The sequence below is a fragment of the Gobio gobio genome (assembly GCF_949357685.1).
Source record: "Gobio gobio genome assembly, chromosome: 8".
Taxonomy (NCBI): Eukaryota; Metazoa; Chordata; class Actinopteri; order Cypriniformes; family Gobionidae; genus Gobio; species Gobio gobio.
In genome coordinates, this window is record NC_137114.1 from 56,884,918 (window position 1) to 56,908,578 (window position 23,661).

General features: G+C 38.2%; 1 protein-coding gene and 1 long non-coding RNA gene across 5 annotated transcripts in view; one reads left to right on the plus strand and one right to left on the minus strand.

Annotated features, from left to right (window-relative positions):
* LOC307130107 overlaps window positions 1–8,512 on the plus strand; it is a 35,312-nt gene extending 26,800 nt beyond the window's left edge. For 2 of the 4 annotated variants that reach the window (XR_013817006.1, XR_013817007.1), the window contains exons 2-3: window positions 7,131–7,829; window positions 7,948–8,512. This is a non-coding gene — a long non-coding RNA (uncharacterized lncRNA). The remainder of the gene's footprint in view (window positions 1–7,130; window positions 7,830–7,947) is intronic. The other 2 variants (XR_013817008.1, XR_013817009.1) reach the window with 2 other exon arrangements.
* Window positions 8,513–21,309: 12,797 nt separating this feature from the next.
* LOC307130668 (NXPE family member 3-like) overlaps window positions 21,310–23,661 on the minus strand; it is a 50,879-nt gene continuing 48,527 nt past the window's right edge. Inside the window, exon 8 of the mRNA XM_079823764.1 lies at window positions 21,310–21,886. Within this exon, the coding sequence (XP_079679890.1) occupies window positions 21,692–21,886 (195 nt within the window). The 3' untranslated portion in view covers window positions 21,310–21,691. The remainder of the gene's footprint in view (window positions 21,887–23,661) is intronic.

Below are 23,661 nucleotides of genomic sequence, written 5' to 3' on the forward strand. Positions count from 1 at the left end.
TATCCATAAAGAGATATAAAGAGAGGAAAAAAAGAGACAGGAAAAACAGATAGCACTGCAAAGTCACCCTTGATGTGGATCTCATTTCGCAAAATCAATTTGATTTACCTTTAACTGGGTTTTTCCCTTTTCTAATTTTAGTGAGAAACTTTTTCAAGCGAAACCTCTTTCGCGAGTTCAGTTTTTCTTCTCCTACCCTCTTCTGCCAATATAAAACTGAAAATTCAAATTTCTTTACATCTGGAAAGAAATCCTTCACATCAGCAACCCTTCCAAAAGTCTCATCCAAAAACGCATTTATCTCATCCAGCGAGTAAATCTGATCACAACCTATCTGAGAAATATCTGACAGATCCGAAGTATCAGATAGGACACCATCCTCCTCATCATCAGCCTCATTTATTTCTTCTTCACCTAACTTTTTTATTTTTTCTTTTGGCTCACATGAATTTACCTCTCTGACACTTTTTTGATCCTCATTTCTTCCTGACCTGGTCCTCACACAATCTCTGCTCATCCGACCCTCAATCCTCGAATCAACATTTGTTTCAGACATCTGTCCTTCAACATCACCGTCATCCATTTGTTCATTCTCAACAGACGACTCTTCGTTCTTCCTCACACTCTCAGTAGAGACCTCCTCGTCATTTATTACTCTCTCAGTAGGAACTTCCTCATTATTCCTCACATTCTCAGCATTCACCTCAACAACCTGATCTTCATGTGGATCTATTTGCACGGCAGTTTTATTAGGACATGATAACCTTACGTGCCCGAAACCACCGCACTCAAAACATCGCATCTCACCTGCGCTCGCATATAACATGTACGACTTGCCTTCATACATGCACCGAAACGACACATTAAGATTCTGCGAGTTCAAAAACATGAATACGTGCCGCCTAAACGACATCACATGTTTCAAAGCTGCATTTTTGCAGCCAAGTGGAACCATTTTAATTCCACTAGCAAGTTTACCAAAACGCGAAAGCTCGCGCTCAATATCAGCATTAGGAATGAACGGCGGAACATTAGAAATGGTTACTTTACTCGTTGGTGTTGCTAAAGGTTGAACAGGAATAAAAGCACCACTTACCGAAATCCCGCTTTCGATCAAAACAGTCACTAATCGTTCATCCTTGAGAAACACCACCACCGCTTTGTTCATCCGAGACGCAGAAACAATGTTGTCGTGCCCGACGCGTTCAGCTACATCCAACAACACGTCCTCCACAGACTCGCCGGCGTTCGTGACACACCTGATACCGTGCCGGAGTGACAGAGACGACGCCTGCACACTCCCGTGCGACGCCATCCCCGTCCCCGACACGATCAATACTCGACTATTACACGTAGAAAAATCCGAGAAGGTTACAGACTAAAACCAAACCAATTCTGCGAAATTACACACATAGAAATCCTCCCAATAGTCTCCCAAAACCAATAGTTAAGAAACCGTGTTCAAATTTCCCTCTCACCGTGTTCACCCTCCCACACACTTCCACTTCCCAGCATGCACTGAGAGAGAGAGACAGAGAGAGAGAGAGAGAGAGAGAGATTGAATTTAATTTTTACAAACAATTTTAATACACTTTTCAAAAATTAAATTACAATCATAAACATTTATCAATCAGATCATAACAAAGTTCACAAAAAGAAAAATACTACTTCATTTTCAAACAGACAACACAGGGCACTATTGCAACACCAAATATTAACAAAGGTATCGAGATCATCAACAAATTTATAATAATTATAATCAATCAAGATTCTTGCCTGTACCATATTAAAAAAAAGCTCAACTACATTTTGTACTACATTTTCTTCAATTTTTTTCTTTCTACTCAGATAAATTGCTAATTTAGCCTTGCCTATGATAAAATTCAACAACTGACAATGAAATCTTTTCTCTCTAGCATATTTAAAACCAAAAATAAACAATTCCACAGAAAAGGTTTCACCACATCTTTCAAAAATATTGCTTAATGACAAAAATAGAGGTTTTAACCTGTAACACTTTGCAAAAGCATGGAAGACAGTTTCTCTTTCATTACAAAAAAGACATTTGTCACTACTTTCAGGGTTTATAACAGATACAAAGGAATTAACCGCAATGGCTCCATAAAGGATTTTCCATTGCAAATCTCCAGTTTTCATTATCAATGGTGGTTTATAAAGTGACCTCCACTGAGGTTTTATATCTGCACTCAAATTGAAAACAGTACGCCACGGGGTATCAACTTTCCCATCCAACATCTTTTTGTTAAAACCAAACACACAATATTTATATAATTTTTTTCCAACACAGGATAAAAAATCAATATACACAGTACTGCAAGACTCCAAAAAAACTCCAGAAAAATTTTCCACATTCACAGCAAAAACTAAATTTGGAAAAGGATCCACTGGATTAGGTTCGATAAGCCCATCTCGGAACCTAGACAACAGAGTTAATTCAGTTGGTTCAAGTGTAGATTTCCATTTTGATAAAAGCTTTGTAATGATGCGAACGGACTTAAAGCCCAACTTTTGAGCAATTGTACCATTGTTCTTTAGGTCACAGTCTGTTTCCTTCAATAACAGGCCCAAGGTTAGGATTCTGTTATCAATAAGGGCTTTGTTAAGTCCTGGAAATAAACCATTTTTAGACAAATCCATTCGTGTACCATATATTAAGGGCTCCTCCAATAACCAATGAAGTGATTGTAGATCCTCTGTTCGCTTGAAGTGAAAAAGATTCCAGACTTTAAAAATGTTTCTATAGAAAATTGGTAGTCCAGAAACGTCTATGTCCGAAGAATTCACGAGGAAAAAATTTTTGTCCAATCCTAGACCTTTGAACTTGCGTAGAATGACATGGGCAACAGCACACCACTTCACATCAGAAGAACTAACCAACAGTTTCTGAATACGCTGAAGCCGAAAAGTTGCCACTCTGCTCTGCAGATGTACCAAACCTTGACCCCCTTCTTCTTTAGATAGAAAGAGCAAACTTTGAGGAATCCAATGTATATTGTCCCAAAAAAAATCAACTAAGATGGCTTGAATTTTCTTCAATAAAAGAGAGGGGGGATCAATACATGCAAATTTATGCCATAACGAGGACGCAACCAAGTTATTAATTATTAGGATACGACCCTATACGACATTGCTGGAGTCAGAAATTTCCATCTTTCTAAGCGACCTTTAATTTTTTCTAAAACATTTTCCCAATTCATTTGTAAAGTAGAATCGTCTCCCAAAAAAACACCTAAGTATTTAAGACCTGTTCTTCCCCAAAAAAAACCTTCTGGTAACTTTGGCTTTCCTCTCAACCATTTACCTAATAAAAGAGTTTCACTTTTTCCCCAGTTTACATTTGCAGATGATAACTTCTTAAAATCGGATAATATCTTCAATAATTTTTCAATGTCATCTTGATCATTAATCATTATGAGGACATCATCAGCATAGGCTGATAAAATAAAATTATCTTTGCAATTTGGCAAACATACACCTTTTAACTGAGCTCTAAATTGCTGTAAAAGGGGCTCAATTGCTAAGGAATAAAGCATTCCAGATAATGAGCATCCCTGTCGAACCCCTCTATTCACTTTAACAGGAGCACATAAACCACCATTGATTTTAATAAGACTCTCAATATCACAATAAAGAACCTTTATGAGATCGATAAACTTTGGGCAAAAGCCGAATGATTTTAAAACTTTCCAAAGGTAACAATGTTCCACACGATCAAAAGCTTTTTCTTGGTCTAAAGAGATTAAGCCACAATCCAAATTAAGCATCTTGGAGACCTCTAACATATCACGAACCAACGAAATATTATCAATTATTGTTCTGCCAGGGACACAATAAGTTTGATCAGAATGGATGACAATATCCATAACTTCTGCTAATCGATTTGCCAGAATTTTAGAGAGCAATTTATACTCACTACAAAGCAGAGATATGGGACGCCAGCATCTTATATCAGTGAGGTCGCCTTTCTTGGGCAAGAGGGTTAATACTGCTCTCCGGCAGCTTTGAGGAAGCCGGCCCTCAGCCAGGCTTTCATTTAACACCTCTAACACATCCTCTTCCAGGACAGCCCAGAAGGTCTTATACCACTCAATTGGTAGACCATCAACTCCTGGAGCTTTTCCTGACTCCATTCCTTGAAGTGCTTTACACAACTCAGCTCTTCCAAGAGCACCTGAGATCTTTGCATTGTCTTCTTCTGACAATTGGGGTAGATCATCAAAAAAAGCATCCTCCCTCTCATATTCTGCTCCGAGTTCGTTCGTGTACAGTTTTTCATAAAAACTGATTGCTCTCTTTCTAATTTCTTTAGGATTAGACAAAAGCTTACCAGACTCTGAACGTAGAGCATGGATAACTCTGCTCTGTCCATTTTTCCTTTCCAAACCGAAAAAGAAACTGGAGGGAGCATCCATATGATTTAATTTTTGGAATCGCGATCTGACCAAAGCTCCTTGTGTTTTAACCTGCAGTAAATCATTCAGCTGTGTCTTCTTTTTTGCTAGAATATCAAAATATTTTTGGGTTCTAGTTGATTCAGCCAATTCTTGTAGTTTTAGGATATCAGCCTCCAAGATACTTACATTTAAAAAGGTCTCAGCAGTGATATTAAGAGTATATTGTGTACAGAATTGCTTTATTTGGACTTTTCCATAGTCCCACCATTGCCTTACAGAGTTAAACGTTTCCTTCTTTGTCTTAAAATCATCCCAAAAAATTGTAAACATTTTTTTAAAATATTTATCATTTAATAAATTAGCATTTAACTGCCAATAGGCACTCTTTGGTTTAATTGAATTAACAAACACATGACACTGTACCATACAATGGTCAGAGAAACCTAAAGGAGTGATTAAACATTTTTTAATGATGTTGCAATGATGATTAAAAATATAAAACCTATCTAGCCTAGCTAAAGAAATTGTATTGTCTCGAACATGTGTCCAAGTATACTGTCTTTGGGTTCCTTCTAAATGCCTCCACACATCACATAACTCATAGGTTTTAACAAGTTGAATAAGGCGTTTACGCGAAGGTGTGTGCGGTTCGATGTGATTTCTATCCAAGTTCGATACAGTACAATTGAAATCACCACCTAAAAAAAGATATTCTTCTCCGTGACAGTTTTGTATAACAGAACTAAGTATGTCTAGAAAAACCATTCTTTCAACAGCAGAGGTAGGGACGTATACACAAATCAGAACAAAAGTACACTTTTCAAAAGTAACCCTTACTTTCAAGAGTCTTCCTTTAATGACTTCGTCAATCTGATATGTATGGGGAGACATTTTTTTTGTAAAAAGGATAGCAACTCCTCCACTGAGTGAGGTATTATGACTCAAGATTGAGAGCCCACTCCACTCTACTGCCCATTCAGGGGCATTTCTAAAATCACTATGCGTCTCTTGTAGCATAGCAATATCTATTTTCTTTAGTTTAATTTCTTCAAACAAACCAGCTCTTTTTTTTATATCTCTCAATCCATTAACATTGATTGTTGCTATGTTTACATCACAAATAATTAAAGAAAAAAAGAGAAAAAATAAACAAAAAAACAGAGGTGAAAACACATACTCTTTCAAGGTTTTAAAGTTAAGTCTTTCCACTGTCAACATTATCCCCTAATGAAAGCTTTCTCACAATTTTTTTCAACCGGTAAACCTCCTTGTTTGTGAACAAACTCTCAGACATAGAAAACCTGACCTTGTCAGCAAATTTTCTTGTGTCTGGGAAAAAATCAGCTACACACACACCTCTTCTATTTTTTGTTGCTCTTAAAAAGAGTTTAATATCCTCAACTTCATAGCCGCTGCTAGTAAAGTCACTTTGAGACAAACAAATGCTGGAATCAGAGGATTCACTGTCACTTTCTATGTCTTCATCAATATGCGTACTTCCAATGCCTATCTTTATGGCCTTTGCAATTTGAGGAGAATCAGTATTTTTCCTTTTATTCGGGACTTTAAAACGATTTTGCTCTGTTTCTGTCTTGTTTTTATCCAGATGTTGATGAGACTGTGGCATATTAGACTCATCATCACCTTCTTGCATTTCTGTCTGTACACTAGGATCATTTGTTTCAGTGTTAACAAGATCATTTTTACCAGCCATAGTAACAGAGCCAGCTCCCTGAGATTCTAAACTCACTCTCTCAGATACAGCGTCTTCGATCCTCTTATCGGTATTCACGGTTTCACTCGCAGCAATGTCCGATGGTCCCGCTTTAACAGTCTCATTCACATTTTTCTCACTATCATCATTGACTTTGTTAGGACAAGAACGAATTAAATGCGTTGTTTCTCCACACCTAAAACACTTCATTTTCTCTGTTGTGACATAAATAATATAATCACAATCCTCTACTTTGAGACGAAGTGACAAATCAATCTCTTCATCATCTTTTAAGATCATGAACAGATAGCGTCTAAACGACACCACATGTTTCAACAACGGAGACTTGCATCCAACTGGAATCATCTTAATCGGTGATACAACTTTACCGTACCGTGACATAATATTAACAAGAGTTTCATCACTGACAAACGGAGGAACGTTCGATAGTAACACTTTCTTAGACGGCATAGAAAGCGGGAGTACCGGAATAAAACTCTCACCCACAACAATGCCGGTTTCAACTAGCTCGTTAGCTTTTTCAACTGAACTAAGAAAAATTACTACAGCACTGTTCATTCTAGAGGCCGACAATACATGCTCATGTCCCACCATTTCACCTGCAGCCAAACAACATTCCTCTACAGTCACCGCGGACGCCACTTTCACTCCGTGACGCCGTGTGAGGGAGCTTAACATTTGCGATCGCGGGGCCGCCATGCTGCCTATAGCAACAGCAGCACACACGGCCCAACTCAATAATAACAACACGAAAAAAACTCCACTTACTAAAACTAATCCTATAAAGCAGAGAGAGAAAAAAAAGAGAAGAAAAGTACTCACATTCACTTCTCACACTCAAGCCACTCAGCCTCACACACCTGTCCACTCGCACCGGAAACGGAAACGAGAGAGAGAGAGAGAGAGAGAGAGAGAGAGAGAGATCCTCATGACGATGCATAAAACTACAATAAACAATATTTTGTTTTATTGTGTTGTAGGGCTATAAGAAACTACACGCCTGCACCCTCCACTGGGATCCTCCATCTCTCCTGCTTTGCAAGCTTTGTTACTCCCATTGGCTCCAACTCATCTGCAGATCTTCCACCTTGTCCCTACAGTACAGCAACATCACCCTGATTCTCCAGCCCTCTGACTCCATCTTTGTCTCCAGCATTCCTGATTCTGCCTTGTTCTTCTGTCTCCTTGGCTCCAACCTGGTATATTGTGCCTAAAGCTCCACTGTGGGTCTCCATTTCTCTGACTATATCAGGCCATCCCAGTCTCTCGTATTCATAAAGGCTGCTTTGCATATATTTGTGACATGCATATCTTCTTATTATTGCATAACACTACAATAAACAATATTTTATTTTATTATGTTGTAGGAATATGAGGACACCTTGTAGTTTAAAACAAATAACTACACCTGCATCCTCCAATCCTTTGGGTCTACTCCATCTGTCCAGGTTCATCAGTACCACTGACTTCACTTCCATCTCCACCTTGGCCCTCTGGTCCAGCGTTATTACCCTGGTGCTCCAGCTTTCTGCCACTATCTTGGTGTCCAGCCTTCCTGACTCCACCTTGGTTTTCTGTTTACCGGGCTTCACCCTGGTCTGCTAAAGGTTTCCCATGGGTGTCCATCCCTCTGGCTTGGTACCCCATCAAGGCAACAAAAGTCTTCACAGACACTTAATGTAAGCATATTTAGTATTTATAAATGATTTGCACATGTTTTTCATATGGATATTATTTGTTAATCATCTTAGCATTGCATAAAACTAAAATCAACAACAATTTTGTTTTATTGTGTAGTAGGACTATGAGTACAGTACACCATCTGTCATCTTCTAGTTTAAAACAACGGACTATGTCTGCATAGTCCGACCCTTTGGCTCCACTGGGATCCTCTATCCCTCCAGCATCTTCATCAGTCCCACTGGCTCAACCTCAGTCCACAGATCTTTTGTCTCCACCTTGGCCCTCTGGTCCAATTGCATCACCCTGTTTCTCCAGCCATCTGTCTCCATCTTGGTATTCAGCCTTCGTGACTCCATCAGCTCTATCCACTATACCATTACTGCCATTGCAACTAATATTGGTTTTAATGTGGTATCGTCCTCTGCTAGCTCCACCAAAGTCTCTACCTCTACCACCACACTGGCTGTTGTGATGTAGTATTTATGTATCAAAAACTGCCTTTGGAAAGGGCAGATACTGTCATGTTCTGTTTCTGTTCCAGGACTGTTATTTTGATTCATTTTGTTCAATGGTTTCTCAGTTTATGTTTAGTTCCCTTGTTTGTTTGATTTTGAGTTGTTCTCATTTGTTTCATTGCTTGCCCATTATGCTCATCTGTATCTGGTGAATACATTGTAATTTCTCTGTATTTATATATATATATATATATATATATATATTTTTTTTTTTTGTTTTGTTTTGTTTTTGTTTTTTTTTCTTTCTGTTTATTACCACTGTCTTAGCTTTGCTAAACTAAACTATTTTGTTTTAGTTTCGCTTGCCTGTGCTTTGAATAATTTGTATAATCTTTGTATTTGATTAATAAAATAGAATGTACTTGCGTGTTACAATATCCTTGAGCAAAGCACTTAAGAATGGTGCAAGTTTTGCATCTGAAATTGTTCATTCTTAAATATTTTTTGTTTTAAAACATAAACTGACAGTCTACTTACACTGTACATGTTTAAAATTAGATTTAAAACAGCTTTTAGACACATTGTACTTAATGAAAAATTAATCAGTATATGGCTCTACAGATTGATAACACAAATATATATATTTTCTTTATCATTCTGATTTCATTAATTTAAATGCAGAACTGCTACTTATTGTCAATAAAATCTAAGAATTCTGCCATTATTTCTTGATAATTTATGAAATTGATTTTTTTTAACTGTTTTTGCCTTTGAACAGTTTTTCTATTTTCATAAGTCAATGTTGATTGGACGAATGTTGTAAGAATGGAAGAAACAACAATAGCAGACGTTTTAAATATAATTAAATGGTAAATGGCTGAAAAAACATAAGGAGAATTCTTTATGATGTATTACACTTTCATTTAAGTTTAGGTGTGTTGTCATCAAATTGATGAAGGTATTGAGGAATGCTGATTACAGTGAAATGTCATAGATACAGCTTATTGCATCCAATAAAAAGTTATAGAAAAAACAACTGATTATAACCTCTCCATTTTGAGTTGAACATGACTGTGGTCCCTCCTCAGTCCCTTATGTGGAAAAACATGGTTTAATATGAATCATTACTAACAAGGCTCAAAATTGTGACCATTTGTGTGGCCTATGTGCCTGAAATTTCATCTGTACAACCTCAAAATATATTTGGGAACATTTGTGCAAGTGCAAATAATTGTGGAGGTGCAAACTTTTTTTTCATTTCTACAAAGTGTAATTACTGTGCCTGCTGTGAGCTGATACACTGATTGGACCACCATTCTATAATTAACAAATTAAACTTCATCTTCGTGCTCTAAACTTTAAAGCAGGCTTTAGGTTGTTTAATTAGTCACTTCCTTTCACTGTGCTCTGTGTACATGACAGAGAGCTAACCAGCGCGCAAAATGTAAAGAGCTGAAAGAATTTTACTTGCCCGACCAGACATAAGTAGCCTGATTAACTGTTGAATAACAAACATAACTAAAGAATAACCAAAACGCAATAATGATTCAGATTGTATTTAATTTAGTGTAAGTGATGGTGGATAATAATGTATGTAGGGCCTACTATAATGTTACTGATGGTAACAAGGTTGCGTTGTTGAGGCTCGTGCAGCCTCTCAAGGAGAAATTAAAACAAATCAACAGCACACACAAAGATTGAAAATGAGATAGTTTCATACAACAGTTTAATAAACAGTTTAAATGAAGTGATTTACATTTTAGACGTAATATGTACTTGTTCTTTTTCAGCAGCAAAAATAGTTACAAACAAAGATCACAGCAGACAGCACCTTTCTATTAGTGAATGATTCAGAGTTTTGAACGAATCCGTTGAGTCAAGATTAAAGGACCCTTTCATAAACAACTGCCTCATTCATGAATGAATCAGCCGTTTGAACAAATCGTTTGAATAAATGACTCAATGAATCACCCATTAAGATGGTCACCTTCCGCCACCTACTGGATGTTTATGTTCATGTATAAATTATTGAATTTGATTGGCAACAGCCCTATAGTGAATTATTATTCTAATAAGACACTTTTATTCTAATTCTTTTAATGTATTGATCAAATTAAAGAATTAAAAATGAAAATGCATTTAATAACATTGGAGGGGAATGGCCTTCAAAAAAAATGGTGAGAATATTAATTTAAAAAATTGTATTTGTAAAACAAAAATCTTATTTTCATCACACACACACACACACACACACACACACACACACACACACACACACACACACACACACACACACACACACACACTTACACTCAAACATAATATATAAACGTGTTAGTTGTGGTAATCCTACATTTTTGCATGTGCTCCTAAGTTTTTAATTGGGAGCACTAATGCTACCAAGTAAAAAAATAATAATTTCCAACCCTGACTAATATTAATTATACATGTATTACAGTTTTTCTCAGTCGCTTTGGTACATTTCTCAGATCAGAATTGAAATTCTCAAAGCTACCTGTTCAATCTTCATATCATTGTGTCACTTGTGCACATCAAAAAATCAGTTACTCATTTCTTTGAAAAAGTTGCAAATACTTTGGTACATCCATGCAAATGATTATGTACAATTCTCTGCTGTTTCCTACATTATCAATTGCTTATGTCATGTTGATCAAAATGTATTATAATGGGTCTCTGTTGAATAGTCTCACCCCCACAACATTTAGGCATTAGTTCATAGCAGAAGTCTTTACATGCAAAATGGTTTAACAAAGTTTTCATAATATGTCAAGCATATTTCTATACATTTCCATTAGACGTTCACATTTCTACTTTTGTTTTTTCTTTTTTTTCCCTTTGTGCTATGCAGTGCTGTCTTTTCCTTACTGTATCGCAATGACATGGTCTGTCAACAAATTACAGTACAAACAGTAAAAGCCTAAATGTGAATCTTGTCCAGTCTCTTGCAATCAAACTCCACACATACACTGAGGTGTAACCTACAATTTACAATACAGTTTTTCTTGATTGCTTTGATGCAGCCGTCAGCTCAAACTCCACATTTTCAAATTAGTTAACACACAGGCCTAAACAGTGGCACTCATAGTCAAAATGACACATTTTGTTTGCAAAAGGCTGTAACCGCACCAAAACATTTAAAATATGCAACAAAAGCAAATTTTGCCTTCAAACAACACAACTTGCACACAAGTATATGAACTCTTTCAGTCAATCATTACACAATTGACAACAAAATACAAAATACAGAACTCAGTGCACCATTGCTTGTCATTGTAGCCTATTGCCAGTCACATTTGTTGTCTTTCTATATAGGCTGTTTCAAATTTGCCTTTTTGCAAAGAATTGGATCCAGAATAAGAAATGCTTTGATGCATTTTTTATTGATTCCATGACATTCATTTTTTTTCAAACCGTGTCTGAAAACTGAAATACTGTAAATATTACAGAGAATACATGTAAACCAAAATACAGTAAAGTCTATTGGAGTATAAGACATAGCCACTATTGATACTCAATCTCTTCTGTCGTGATGATGGGGCCACATGGCCTCATCCACATCACATTCAATATCCTCTCTTACAATGCACCCAGGTAAAAATCTTATTGCATGCCTTATCCAACCTGGACATTCCTCTGCACCTATTTCTTGGGCAGCAGCAGTCATTGCATTCAGCAAGGGGCATTTGCTCATAGGGATGGTGATCATAAACCTTCTACCTCCAAGCACTGAAGAACTCCTCTATGGGATTGAAAAATGGGGAATATGTCATCCACCTCGCACACAGACTCCTCTTCCTCTAACCCCTCTACCTCTTCCTCTCACTCTCATCTGCCTTAGACCTCCTCCATCCATGCTGGTAAAGAACAACACAGACGTGGCACCATTTTTTTTATAAAGCCTGCAGACTGATTGCTAATTGAAGATTTTTGTAAAGGAGTGTCAAACAGTTGCTTCAGTGATTTCATACTGATCTAGGTAGTTTCTAATAGTTAGGAATAAATGGTTTCTGTTTGGTTACCATAGCTAAAACAATGGAGTTTGGACTGCTTGAATGACATCCGTGTTACAGTAACTGTTTTGCAAAAGGGTGGGGAAAATGTGTCAATCCAATGAGAAAGGGTGAACACATTTGCAAGACGTGTCTTCTGCTCTGCTGAGATAGTGATGATGAAAACTGAGTGGATCCTAGTTTCTTTAGCCAGGTCAAAGCAATCAAGAAAAACTGTAATTGTCATCAAAACTTTCACCATAGTTTACATCAGAACATCCCTCCAGTGTACACTGTTTTTGACAACATGACTAAGCAATTTGACTGTCTTATCCGTACACAATGACACAAGGATTTGTCATTCTGATGGCACTGACATGTTCATTGACACAAATATTTACTTTTGAGAGATGATCTAAGGATTTTGAGCAAGAGACTGGTTTTTGCAGGTAATCCATGGTGTTTTGCTATTTGTACGAATTGTTTTGAGAAATGCACTTACTGTTTTGCAAATGTCGAGGATGATTCAAGAAATGAACCAAAGCGACTGAGAAAAACTGTAATATACAATATTAACACAAAAGTGTTTGACATGCTTAATGAAATATAATAACATTATTAATGAAACAATAATGAGACAAAGTCTTCTTGACTAATATGAAAAATGCATTGTAGTCTGAGAGTGTCAGACCAACTGCAACAATGAACAATTATACAGTTTAAGAAGATTAGGCAAAATGGCTGAAATGTCATATATTGAGTCACTGATAATATAAGTTAATGGTTTATCACTTTTGACCAATAGGTGGCACAGTTACGAAATTGATGTGGTGTGGTCAGAATAAGGGAACAATGACACATGCAAAGTTTGATGCCAATATGTCAAAGCATTGCAGAGATACTACCTCAAGAGTCATTTGGCCTCAACTTCGTCGCTGCGGTATACAAAAATGGTTTCATCTATTAATGCAAAATCCATAACTTTTTGTTGACACAGTCTGAAGATGATATGATTCGATTTTGGTGGAAATCGGACAAACGGTCTAGGATGAGTTTGAAAAAGTAGGTTTTTATCAAATAGCAACATGGAGGTCAGGAATTTTTACCAAATATGGCAAAATTAGTATCTATGTTCTCGGCATGAGCCAAGGAATGTATTATTACCAGTTTCATTAAACTAGGCAAATTTAATCAAAAGTTATTAGCATTTTTGTACATTTTGTTATAACTTTTGACCACAAGGTGGCGCTGCCCCGAAACTTTTTGAGTACCTTCAAGTCATGGTGGGGAAGACACATACTGAGTTTCGTAACGATACACTAATGCATTCGTAAAAAATAGCATTATTTGACAAAATTCAGAGATGGATACCAGGCTGCCAGGCTACAAACGGCCAAAATTGCTGATATGTGAAAATTGGATATTGTCTGACTCAGCGTGATGCCCTGAATCTAAAGAGACCAGGGCTGCGTTTCCCAAAAGCATCGTAAGCCTAAGTTGATCGTAAAAACGATCGTACGAGTGATCTTAATATTAAGGTCTGTTTCCCAAAAGCATCGTAACGTAAGTAGCACTTGAAAATGATCGTAGATCTACGAGTGCTCTGGAGTTATCGTAAAGCTCTAAGTGTATCGTAAGAAGACAGAGTTATGAGGCAGTGGCGGCTACTGGTCTGTCAGAGAGGGGAAGCTCATTTTCGGCCTACATCATAAAATTGTCTATTTATTTAAAAGTAAATTCTGCCCTACGTTCCTTTTCAAGAAAATGGTCTGTGACCCTGTCGTACCAACTAGGAGTCTTTTCAAGTGACTTAACCAGTGTCCTCTCAATGGCCAGCAGAGCTAGGCTGCTTAAACGGCCTTGCCCCATTGTGTTTTGGGTGTAGGACTTGAGTTGCTTTAAACAGGAGAAGCTCCTTTCTACACCTGCAGATGTAGCTCCAATTGTTGCCACTAATGAGAACAGTTTGTAAAGCTGAGGCATTGCACTGTCCAACTCCATGTCTTTAAGGAACACCAAGTAATCACACAGCTTTCCCCTGTTACCCTGCAAGTCCTGATCTGAATACAGGACTTGAAGTTCTGACCTCAGTCTTCCTGAATCAAAGTGATGGCCATAACTTTTCAGGACACTTTGGAAGGCCTCCTCTGGAAATACCTGTCTCATGTCATCAAATTTCCCTGGATTGACTAATTCTAAGAAGAGCATGCTTTCCAAATTTGAAAAACGTCGAGGAATCTGCTCCAAGATGTTATCAAGGATGGCCATGTACAGATTTCTGTATCGCACTTGGGGATCCTGCAATTGGGTCCGACGGCGCTTTCTCATGGGCTCATCTCGTGGGTCTGATGTGAGATCTGCTGTTTTGGCATAAATGGCTTGGAAAGCCCCCTCTGACCTCTTCTCTTTGACAAATGCAAGAAGAGATTCAATTCTGTTCTTGCAGTAAAGAACATCCATTGCCCTCTGCTGGACAATATCAAAGACCACATCAGTCTCAGAGAAGATTTGTTCATATGTGTACAACATGAACACAAACTCAAAATCCTCCAGTTTCCTCACAAAGCCTTTGGCACAATCCAGTGTATCATCATCCATTGTTGTATCTGCAATGATGTTCTCAAATGTCTGCAGGAGGCCATCATAATTGTTTGCCACAGTGCTCACTATCCGTGATGTGAAATTCCATCGAGTAGGAGCGTTTCTGGGCAACCTTGAACAGTCTGCAGACTCCAGAAATGTGGCAAATCCAGAGAGTAATGCAAAAAAAATTCTGCACTCAGGCAAGCATTTAGCCCCCTGTGACAGCACCAGATTCAGTCGGTGTGCATAGCAATGCACAAACATTGCACTGGGGGCTATTGCTTTCACTTTGGCCTGCAGACCATTGAGATCTGAAGCCATGACAGCAGCCCCATCATAGGTCTGTGCCACAAGCTTGTCCTTAAAATTGTAGCCCTGCATGTTCTCATTTAATATTTCAAAAACGGACTGGGCACTATCCACATAGCGAACAATGACAGAGAGTTGGGCATGGCAGGATATATCAGTTGTTTCATCCACCTGCCATCCAAAAAAGGGAGCATCCTGAATTTCATCTCTGATCTGATCAGAAACGGTGGCTGCAAGAGCAGAGATCAAATCATTTTGAATAGTATGGGACATACCAGAAAACACAGTTGAGGACTCGAATTGTGTGGACAGGACAGAGTCATATTTAGCTAATGTTTCTGTGAACTCCCTGTAATTCCCCTTGTTGGATAATTCACTACTTTCATCATGTCCCCTAAATGACAGCTCAATAATTTTATTAATAAGGCGGTTTAGGAAGGCCCTGTTTTGTTTGACTATTTCATTATGTTTAGCCACTTGAATGCGAGCACCTTCATTTATTGCATGCTCAACCCTGATCCTGCCCATGCAACTTAATCTTGAACACACACTCACATGTTCATTGCTCTTTTCATGTCTTTTATATGCCCTGTCAAAGTTAGACAGATCTCCAAACCCCACCTTTGACCAAACAACACATCCGTGAGATGGTCAGCCGACCTGCTATATGTAACTGATTCTGAACGAACTCGTCTTTGAGATGAACGTTTTCTAACGCATTTTTAGTCAATAAAATGTTAATACAATAGTACATATTTGACCATTAATTTTGTGACATTATAAGGGAAGCCGAGCTTCCCTTGCAGTCTTAAAGAAATTGCCACTGTTATGAGGTCACCTACAAGACAACAGGCAGATTACACCTTTAACTTTATTCAAGTGCATTGTGATAATACTATAAGGTTTTGATTGTACTTTATTGTACACTTTTTTATTATTTTTTTTATTTTAATATTCTCATTATTATCAATGTTGATTTAAAAAAAAATTATAAATACACAACTGAATTAAATTAGGATATTTATTTCGTCTTTTTGAAAGGTATCTTTTCTTGTTTTTTTTGTTCAGCCTTTTGTCAGTGCCTCAGCCTGTAGGTAGTTGCTTTATATAGACGTGTTTTGATTGCTAATCCACATAGGATGACAATTATTAGCAGTGATGCCAGTAACGCGTTACTTAGTAACGCGTTACTCTAATTTGACTACTTTTTCCAGTAACGAGTAATCTAACGCGTTACTATTTCCAAACCAGTCCAAGTCACTGTGAGTTACTATTTTTGTCATTTTCCTTAGTAAAAATATATATTTTTGCTTTCTTGTTTAGTCTCAGCAGGGTTTTTCCGGCATAGAGAATTACGAGGCGGCCGCTCCATCTGTCGACAAAACTCAAGACAGGCAGTCACTTGCTCAGATTAGGCATGTCGTGATAATTAAATAATCATCAGAAATATATATTGTCACATTATCCTTCAGCAATCATTATTAGTATATTATGATTTGCTAGTAGCCTACAAAGTCATCTAAAGCCATTCCATAGCTGAATGTCTTTCCTCCGCTGTAGCTGTCAATCATTCTCCGTTCAGCATTCAAACTGTGCGTCGCGTTCGGTTCCAGTCAGCAGTCAGTGGTTAAGCTCACTCCATATGATATATTACCGTTATAATACTTGATAAAATAATTTATCTTCCTGGAGTTTATCTAGCGGTTTCTGAAAGATGTTGTGCTCGCTACCCAGGTGACAACACAAGGACTATTAATTAGCATCACACGCACAATAACCGGAATTTAAAACTGTGAAGAAACAAATAATCAGTGAATGTTTGGACCGATATAGGCTACATAGTAGACTAGGATTTGTGGGCTCAACACTCATCTTCTCTTTATGCCGTGAACTTTTCAATGTGCACTCACGCTGCACTGCACACACTGATTCCATGTTGCTTTAAGCGCATCATTCTGCACCCGGGATGCGCATAAGCGCTTTGTTGCCGCTCTGTTTTGAAGCGTTTCATATATTTTCATAGTTTTGTGCACTTAAAGATTATTAAAAAATATATTGTTCTCACGTATCGATCATATATTTGTTGTCCCTTTACAGAGCTGCACATTACGTTTACAATAAAATATAAATCTTGTAATTTTATATTATTTGTGTAGGCCCATATAATTATTTACATTCATATATATAAATATAAATTAAAAATTTAATATAAATTGTTTTTCATAAATGTATTTAATAAGAACACAAAGTAATTTGTACCTTTTCATTAACATGTTTAGATTTGATAAAATTAGTCAAATAATTTTTTTGGAGATACAATTTCAGGAGATACATTGTTGACGTTACTTTTAAAAATGCACTTTCCAATAAAGTGTTGGCAAAAACGGTTGTCATTTTTATGTTGAGGCTGCAGAGGTGTTGTCGGCAACTGATGAATGTAACTAATAAAGTAACTTGTAATCTAACTTAGTTACTTTTAAAATCAATTAATCTGTAAAGTAACTTAGTTACTTTTAAAATCAAGTAATCTGTAAAGTAACTAAGTTACTTTTTCAAAGTAACTGTGGCAACACTGATTATTAGGTGATACTTTCAGAGGAAACAATTCCATATAGGCAAGGCAAGGCAAGTTTATTTGTATAGCACATTTCATACACAGTGGCAATTCAAAGTGCTTTACACAGAAATGAAGTTAAAATAGTTATAAGTGAATAAAATAAAAATATATATAGTATAATAGTTATAATAGGAATTAAAAGGAAATTAAAAGGAAATAAAAATAAAGATGAAATCCCCTCTCTGTGGTGGAAGAAAATGGAGAGTCAGGTATACTTTAAAAATATTTGTCAGGTAACTGTGCGTTTAGACAGTACCCTTACAGACAAATCTTCTTGGCCTAACTTGAGGGCGTTCTCTAGATGTTTTACCCGTCAGAGCAGATCTAAACGGGTCTTCCTCGCACCGGAGGGAGTACTCAAAAAAATATTTGTCAGGTAACTGTGCATTTAAACATTACCCTTACAGACAAATCTTCCTGGACAGGAACACCAGGGCTATCTCTACTTTGTTCGACCGTCAGAGCGGATCTACACGGTCCTTCCTCTTACCACCAAGGCTATACAGATCTATCCGTCAGAGCAGATCTAAACGGATCGTCCTCGCACCGGAGGGATTTCGATTTATCGCTCCCCCGTCTCTCAACCTCTTCCACCCAGACAGCCTTATAACCTTATAGCCTTATAACCTTATAAGCCTATAAGGTTATATTTCTTCGCAAATGGACAGCGACTCTTAAGTAGCACTTAGAGCGCGTTCTTGCGCGTTCATGTTAAGTAAATTTTTGGGAAACGCACGTGGAATTGCTGTGAGTGAACGTAACTTCGCTCGTAGAACATGCTCTTTAGAGCTAAGATACATCGTTATTGGGAAACCCGGCCCAGGTTTGTGTTGGCCAAAGCGTTCAGAAGTTATAAGCAAAATTAGACCATTTTCGTATCTCCGGACCAGTAGGTGGCGCTTCGTCGAAATGCTGCATGTTGCCTCAGGTCATACTTGTGTTGACATTTACCAAGTTTGGTTTGAATACGATAAAGCGTTGCGGAGATATAGCCTTAAGTGTATTTTTGCAACCGCTTCGTAAAATTTGTCCACGTGTTTATCGAGAACGATTTGACGAATCAACATGATTTGCAAGATTTTTTGTCTGCATGGTCTGAAGATGATCTGTAAAATTTTTGTGAAAATCGGACAAACCGTCTAGGACGAGTTCACAAAAGTAGGTTTTTTTGAAAATTCAAAATGGCGGGAAAATTTTCTTGACAGAAAATGACGTCATATGGTGCACTTGAATCGACTTGAGCCAAGGAATCAGAGGAAAAAATAATTGTGTTTCTAGCTATTATGATTCGAAAGTTATTAGCATATACATGAGTCAAACTTTGGACTAATTGTGTCGCTAGAGGGATTGAGTTAGAGACTCCAAATTTGCTATGGTGACATTTCAGAATGTCCTCTATTAGTGTGCCACATTTCACAACTTTTTACCATATGGTTCTATGGGCTGCCATAGACTCCCATGGCGGAAGATGAATATTAATAATAACAAGCAGCCATTATCGGGGCCAAGCGCAAAGAAGAAGACAAGACATGCCAAAATGGCTGGCAGTGTCAGATCAACTGCAGCAATGAGCAATTGAAGACCTTTTAAGGTGATTTTAGGCAAAATAGCTGTAAAATTATAAATACAGTCAATAATAATGATTTAATGGTTTATCACTTTCAACCAAAAGGTGGCACAGTTACGAAATTGATGTGGTGTGGTCAGAATAAGGGAACAATGACACATGCAAAGATTGGTGTCAATATATCAAAGCAGGGTGTCAATATAGTGTCAATATGTCATTGCAGAGATATAGCCTCAAGAAGCATTTTCATTATAAGTATTGACCACATGGCGGTGCTTTTTTGAAACCTTTTAAGTACCTTAAAGGCATGGTGCTGATGGCAAATACCAAGTTTCGTAATGATACACCAATTCATTTGAAAAGCATAGCATTTTATATCATAATACTGTATTGTAGTAAATGGGAATTTCATGTTTTGTTCTATTATAGCGCCACCAAGTGGCACAATCCTACCATTTTTTGTATGTGTCCTCGGAGTGAGCGCATACATGTCTGTGTCAAGTTTGGTGAAAAAATCTTGTTTTGTTTTGGAGTTATAGACATTTATATGAAAAAAACACATGAAAAATGACTGACACCTGACTTTGATTTGATTTTACACCCCCTTACTATCAATATTTTGACATTTGGGCATAAATATATGGCTATTGACCTATGTTTTCGAACTTCTGACGCTGGTTTCGTCTCGATCGAACTAGCGGTTTCGAAGATATCAGCTAATGTTTTTAAAGCATTAAATTGCAACGCTGCACAAACCATATGCCAAAACCTAGCAAGTCTGGTATCGTTGGACTCGGCGAGGATTCAGGAGACAAAAAAAGTTACTCCCATGAAAATACGTCAAGTTCACCCAAAGTTGTAAGCATTTGAAAAAAAAAATTCTGCACTAGGTGGCGCTGTTTCGAAACTTCTTGGGCTCATTCAGGGCATCGTGTTGATGACCCAAAGTTTCGTGACAATCCGTTCATGTGTTCATAAAATACAGCATTTTAGCACATAATTCAAAATGGCCGACAGCCAAAATGGCCGATATGGTAAAATTGAATAACAGACAACTCGGCATGCCGTCCTGAATCTAACGAGACCACGTTTATGATTTTTCGACAAACGGTTCTAAAGTTATAAGCAAAAACAGCAATTTTTTGTATCTCCGGACCAGTAGGTGGCGCTGCGCCGAAACGCTGCATGTGTCCTCAAATCATGCTTGTGATAAGATGTACCAAGTTTAGTTTAAACACGATAAAGCGTTGTGGAGATTTTGCCTTAAGTGTGTTTTTGCAACCGCTACGTAAAATTTGTTTGCGCATTTTTCAAAAACGATTTGACGAATCCACTTGAATTCCATGTTTTTTTGTCATCATGGTCTGAAGATGATCTGGTTAAATTTTTGTGCAAATCGGACCAACGGCCTAGGAGGAGTTTGAAAAAGTTGGTTTCGGTTAATAAAAAATCGGAAAATTTTAATGACGGAAATGACATCATATGGTGCAATTGAATCGGCTTGAGCCAAGGAATCTAAAGAAAAAATGATTTTGTTTCTAGCCTTTATAGTTCAAAAGTTATTAGCAAAAACATGAGTCAAACTTTGGACAGGTGGTGGTGCAAGAGAGATTGATTTAGAGACTCCAAAATTGGTGTGGTTACTATTGGTAATGACCTCTATCAGTGTACCAAATTTCATCATTTTCCCGCAAACGGTTCTATGGGCTGCCATAGACTTCCATGGCGGAATAATAATAATAAGAAATCTAACGGTTTCAAGAGGGGCTCCGCACCTTCGGTGCTTGGCCCCTAATAATAATAATAAGAACCGGAACGGTTTCAATAGGTGCCTTCACTCCATCGGTGCTTGGCACCTAATAATCACAATATAGTTTATCTGTTATTAAAAATAAGAACAATGATGCAAATAAAAAAACTGAACCAATACAATATGAAACAACAATTAACAGTGCTTTATATTTCAAGACATAATGCAGAAACTGAATAGCCAAATGTAAAAATAATCAGTGCATATTATTTAGTGTATTAATTACAAATAAACATATCATTAAAAACAGACAACAGGTTTTTCAAGCAAGTCTAAAAAAAATATGTTTTGAATTTGAGGATGATACTGTATAACAAAAAATGAGATCTCTGACATGTACTAAACCATTCTCTTTTTTTTCTTTTTTAAATGGTTGTAGTGGAGATTCAATGAGTGGTTTATAATTTGACAATTTAATTACAGCTCATAACCTAGACATAACCGGAATTATTTTTCTAGTAATAACAGTCATTGAACACAAAATTGTCATGATAATTTAATTTAAATTCAGTACGGACAAATAAAAGAGAGTAAAATGTCAATCTCATTTTTAATGACAATAGGGCCAGGATGAATGTTCTCTTCACTGTAGTGACATGAAGTCATTTGCCACACATCTAGAATATGAACCCCAACACCCTGAAAAGCCCAGCGCAGAATTCTGTTCAACTGTAGAGAATACCAGTCACTGCCAAAAATATCCTATTATAGAGACAGAAAAACACAATATCATTCATAAACTTGCATCACAGAGTGGCTTCATTGTATCACTTGGTACTTTATACACTTTAATACACTTTTATCACTTTTATTTATGGAGATATGTTGTCACATCCAGTTCCGATTAGTAGCGTAATTTATTTTGCACCTGCATTATTGTCAATGGACGGTTGCCAATTTTGTCAAAAAATTATAATAATTTGAATTTGACAATAAACATAAATATTTCAAATGGTTTATTTAGCATTACATGATACCCCACCATGTGTGCATTCTTCCATTTTAATGTCCAACATCATGTGAGTGAGGCAATTTTCAGCATTGACTATGTTGCCACAGTCAGTCAAGAGATAAATTAAGATTTGCACACTGTTCAAGTTACTGCTAAGAATAATTATCGGAATACACTACAATATACGAAAGGGTGTATTCGTGTATAAATGCTATCCCAATATTGCATTCAAATGGATAATTGTCACATGGTGTTTTGGTGTTGGTTCATGTTCATTGTTCCTTGTTCATCCATCCATCCATCCATCTTCTTCCGCTTTATCCAGGGCCGGGTCGCGGGGGCAGCAGTCTAAGCAGAGATGCCCAGACTTCCCTCTCCCTAGACACTTCCTCCAGCTCTTCCGGGGGGACACCGAGGCGTTCCCAAGCCAGCCGGAAGACATAGTCCCTCCAGCGTGTCCTAGGTCTTCCCCGGGGCCTCCTACCGGTTGGACATGCCCGAAACACCTTCCCGGGAAGGCGCTCAGGAGGCATCCGGAACAGATGCCCGAGCCACCTCAACTGACCCCTCTCGATGTGGAGGAGCAGCGGCTCTACTCCGAGTTCCTCCCGAGTGACTGAGCTCCTCACCCTATCTCTAAGGGAGCGCCCAGCCACCCTGCGGAGAAAACTCATTTCGGCCGCCTGTATCCGGGATCTTGTCCTTTCGGTCATGACCCAAAGCTCATGACCATAGGTGAGAGTAGGAACGTAGATTGACCGGTAAATCGAGAGCTTCGCCTTACGGCTTAGCTCTTTCTTCACCACAACAGACCGGTACATCGACCGCATTACTGCAGAAGCTGCACCGATCCGTTTGTCAATCTCCCGTTCCATCCTCCCCTCACTCGTGAACAAGACCCCTAGATACTTGAACTCCTCCACTTGAGGCAGGAACTCTCCACCAACCTGAAGAGGGCAAACCACCCTTTTCCGACTGAGGACCATGGCCTCGGATTTGGAGGTGCTGATCCTCATCCCAGCCGCTTCACACTCGGCTGCAAACCGTCCCAGTGCATGCTGAAGGTCCTGGTTAGAAGGGGCCAACACGACAACGTCATCCGCAAAGAGCAGAGACGAAACCGCATGGTCCCCAAACCTGACACCCTCCGGCCCCTGGCTGCGCCTAGAAATTCTGTCCATAAAAATTATGAACAGAACCGGCGACAAAGGGCAGCCCTGCCGGAGTCCAACATGCACCGGGAACAAGTCTGACTTACTGCCGGCAATGCGGACCAAACTCCTGCTTTGGTCGTACAGGGACCGGACAGCCCTTAGCAAAGGACCCCGGACCCCATACTCCCCGAGCACCCTCCACAGGATGCCGCGAGGGACACAGTCGAATGCCTTCTCCAAATCCACAAAACACATGTGGACTGGTTGGGCAAACTCCCATGAACCCTCCAGCACCCTGTAGAGGGTATAGAGCTGGTCCAGTGTACCACGGCCCGGACGAAAACCAGACTGTTCCTCCTGAATCCGAGGTT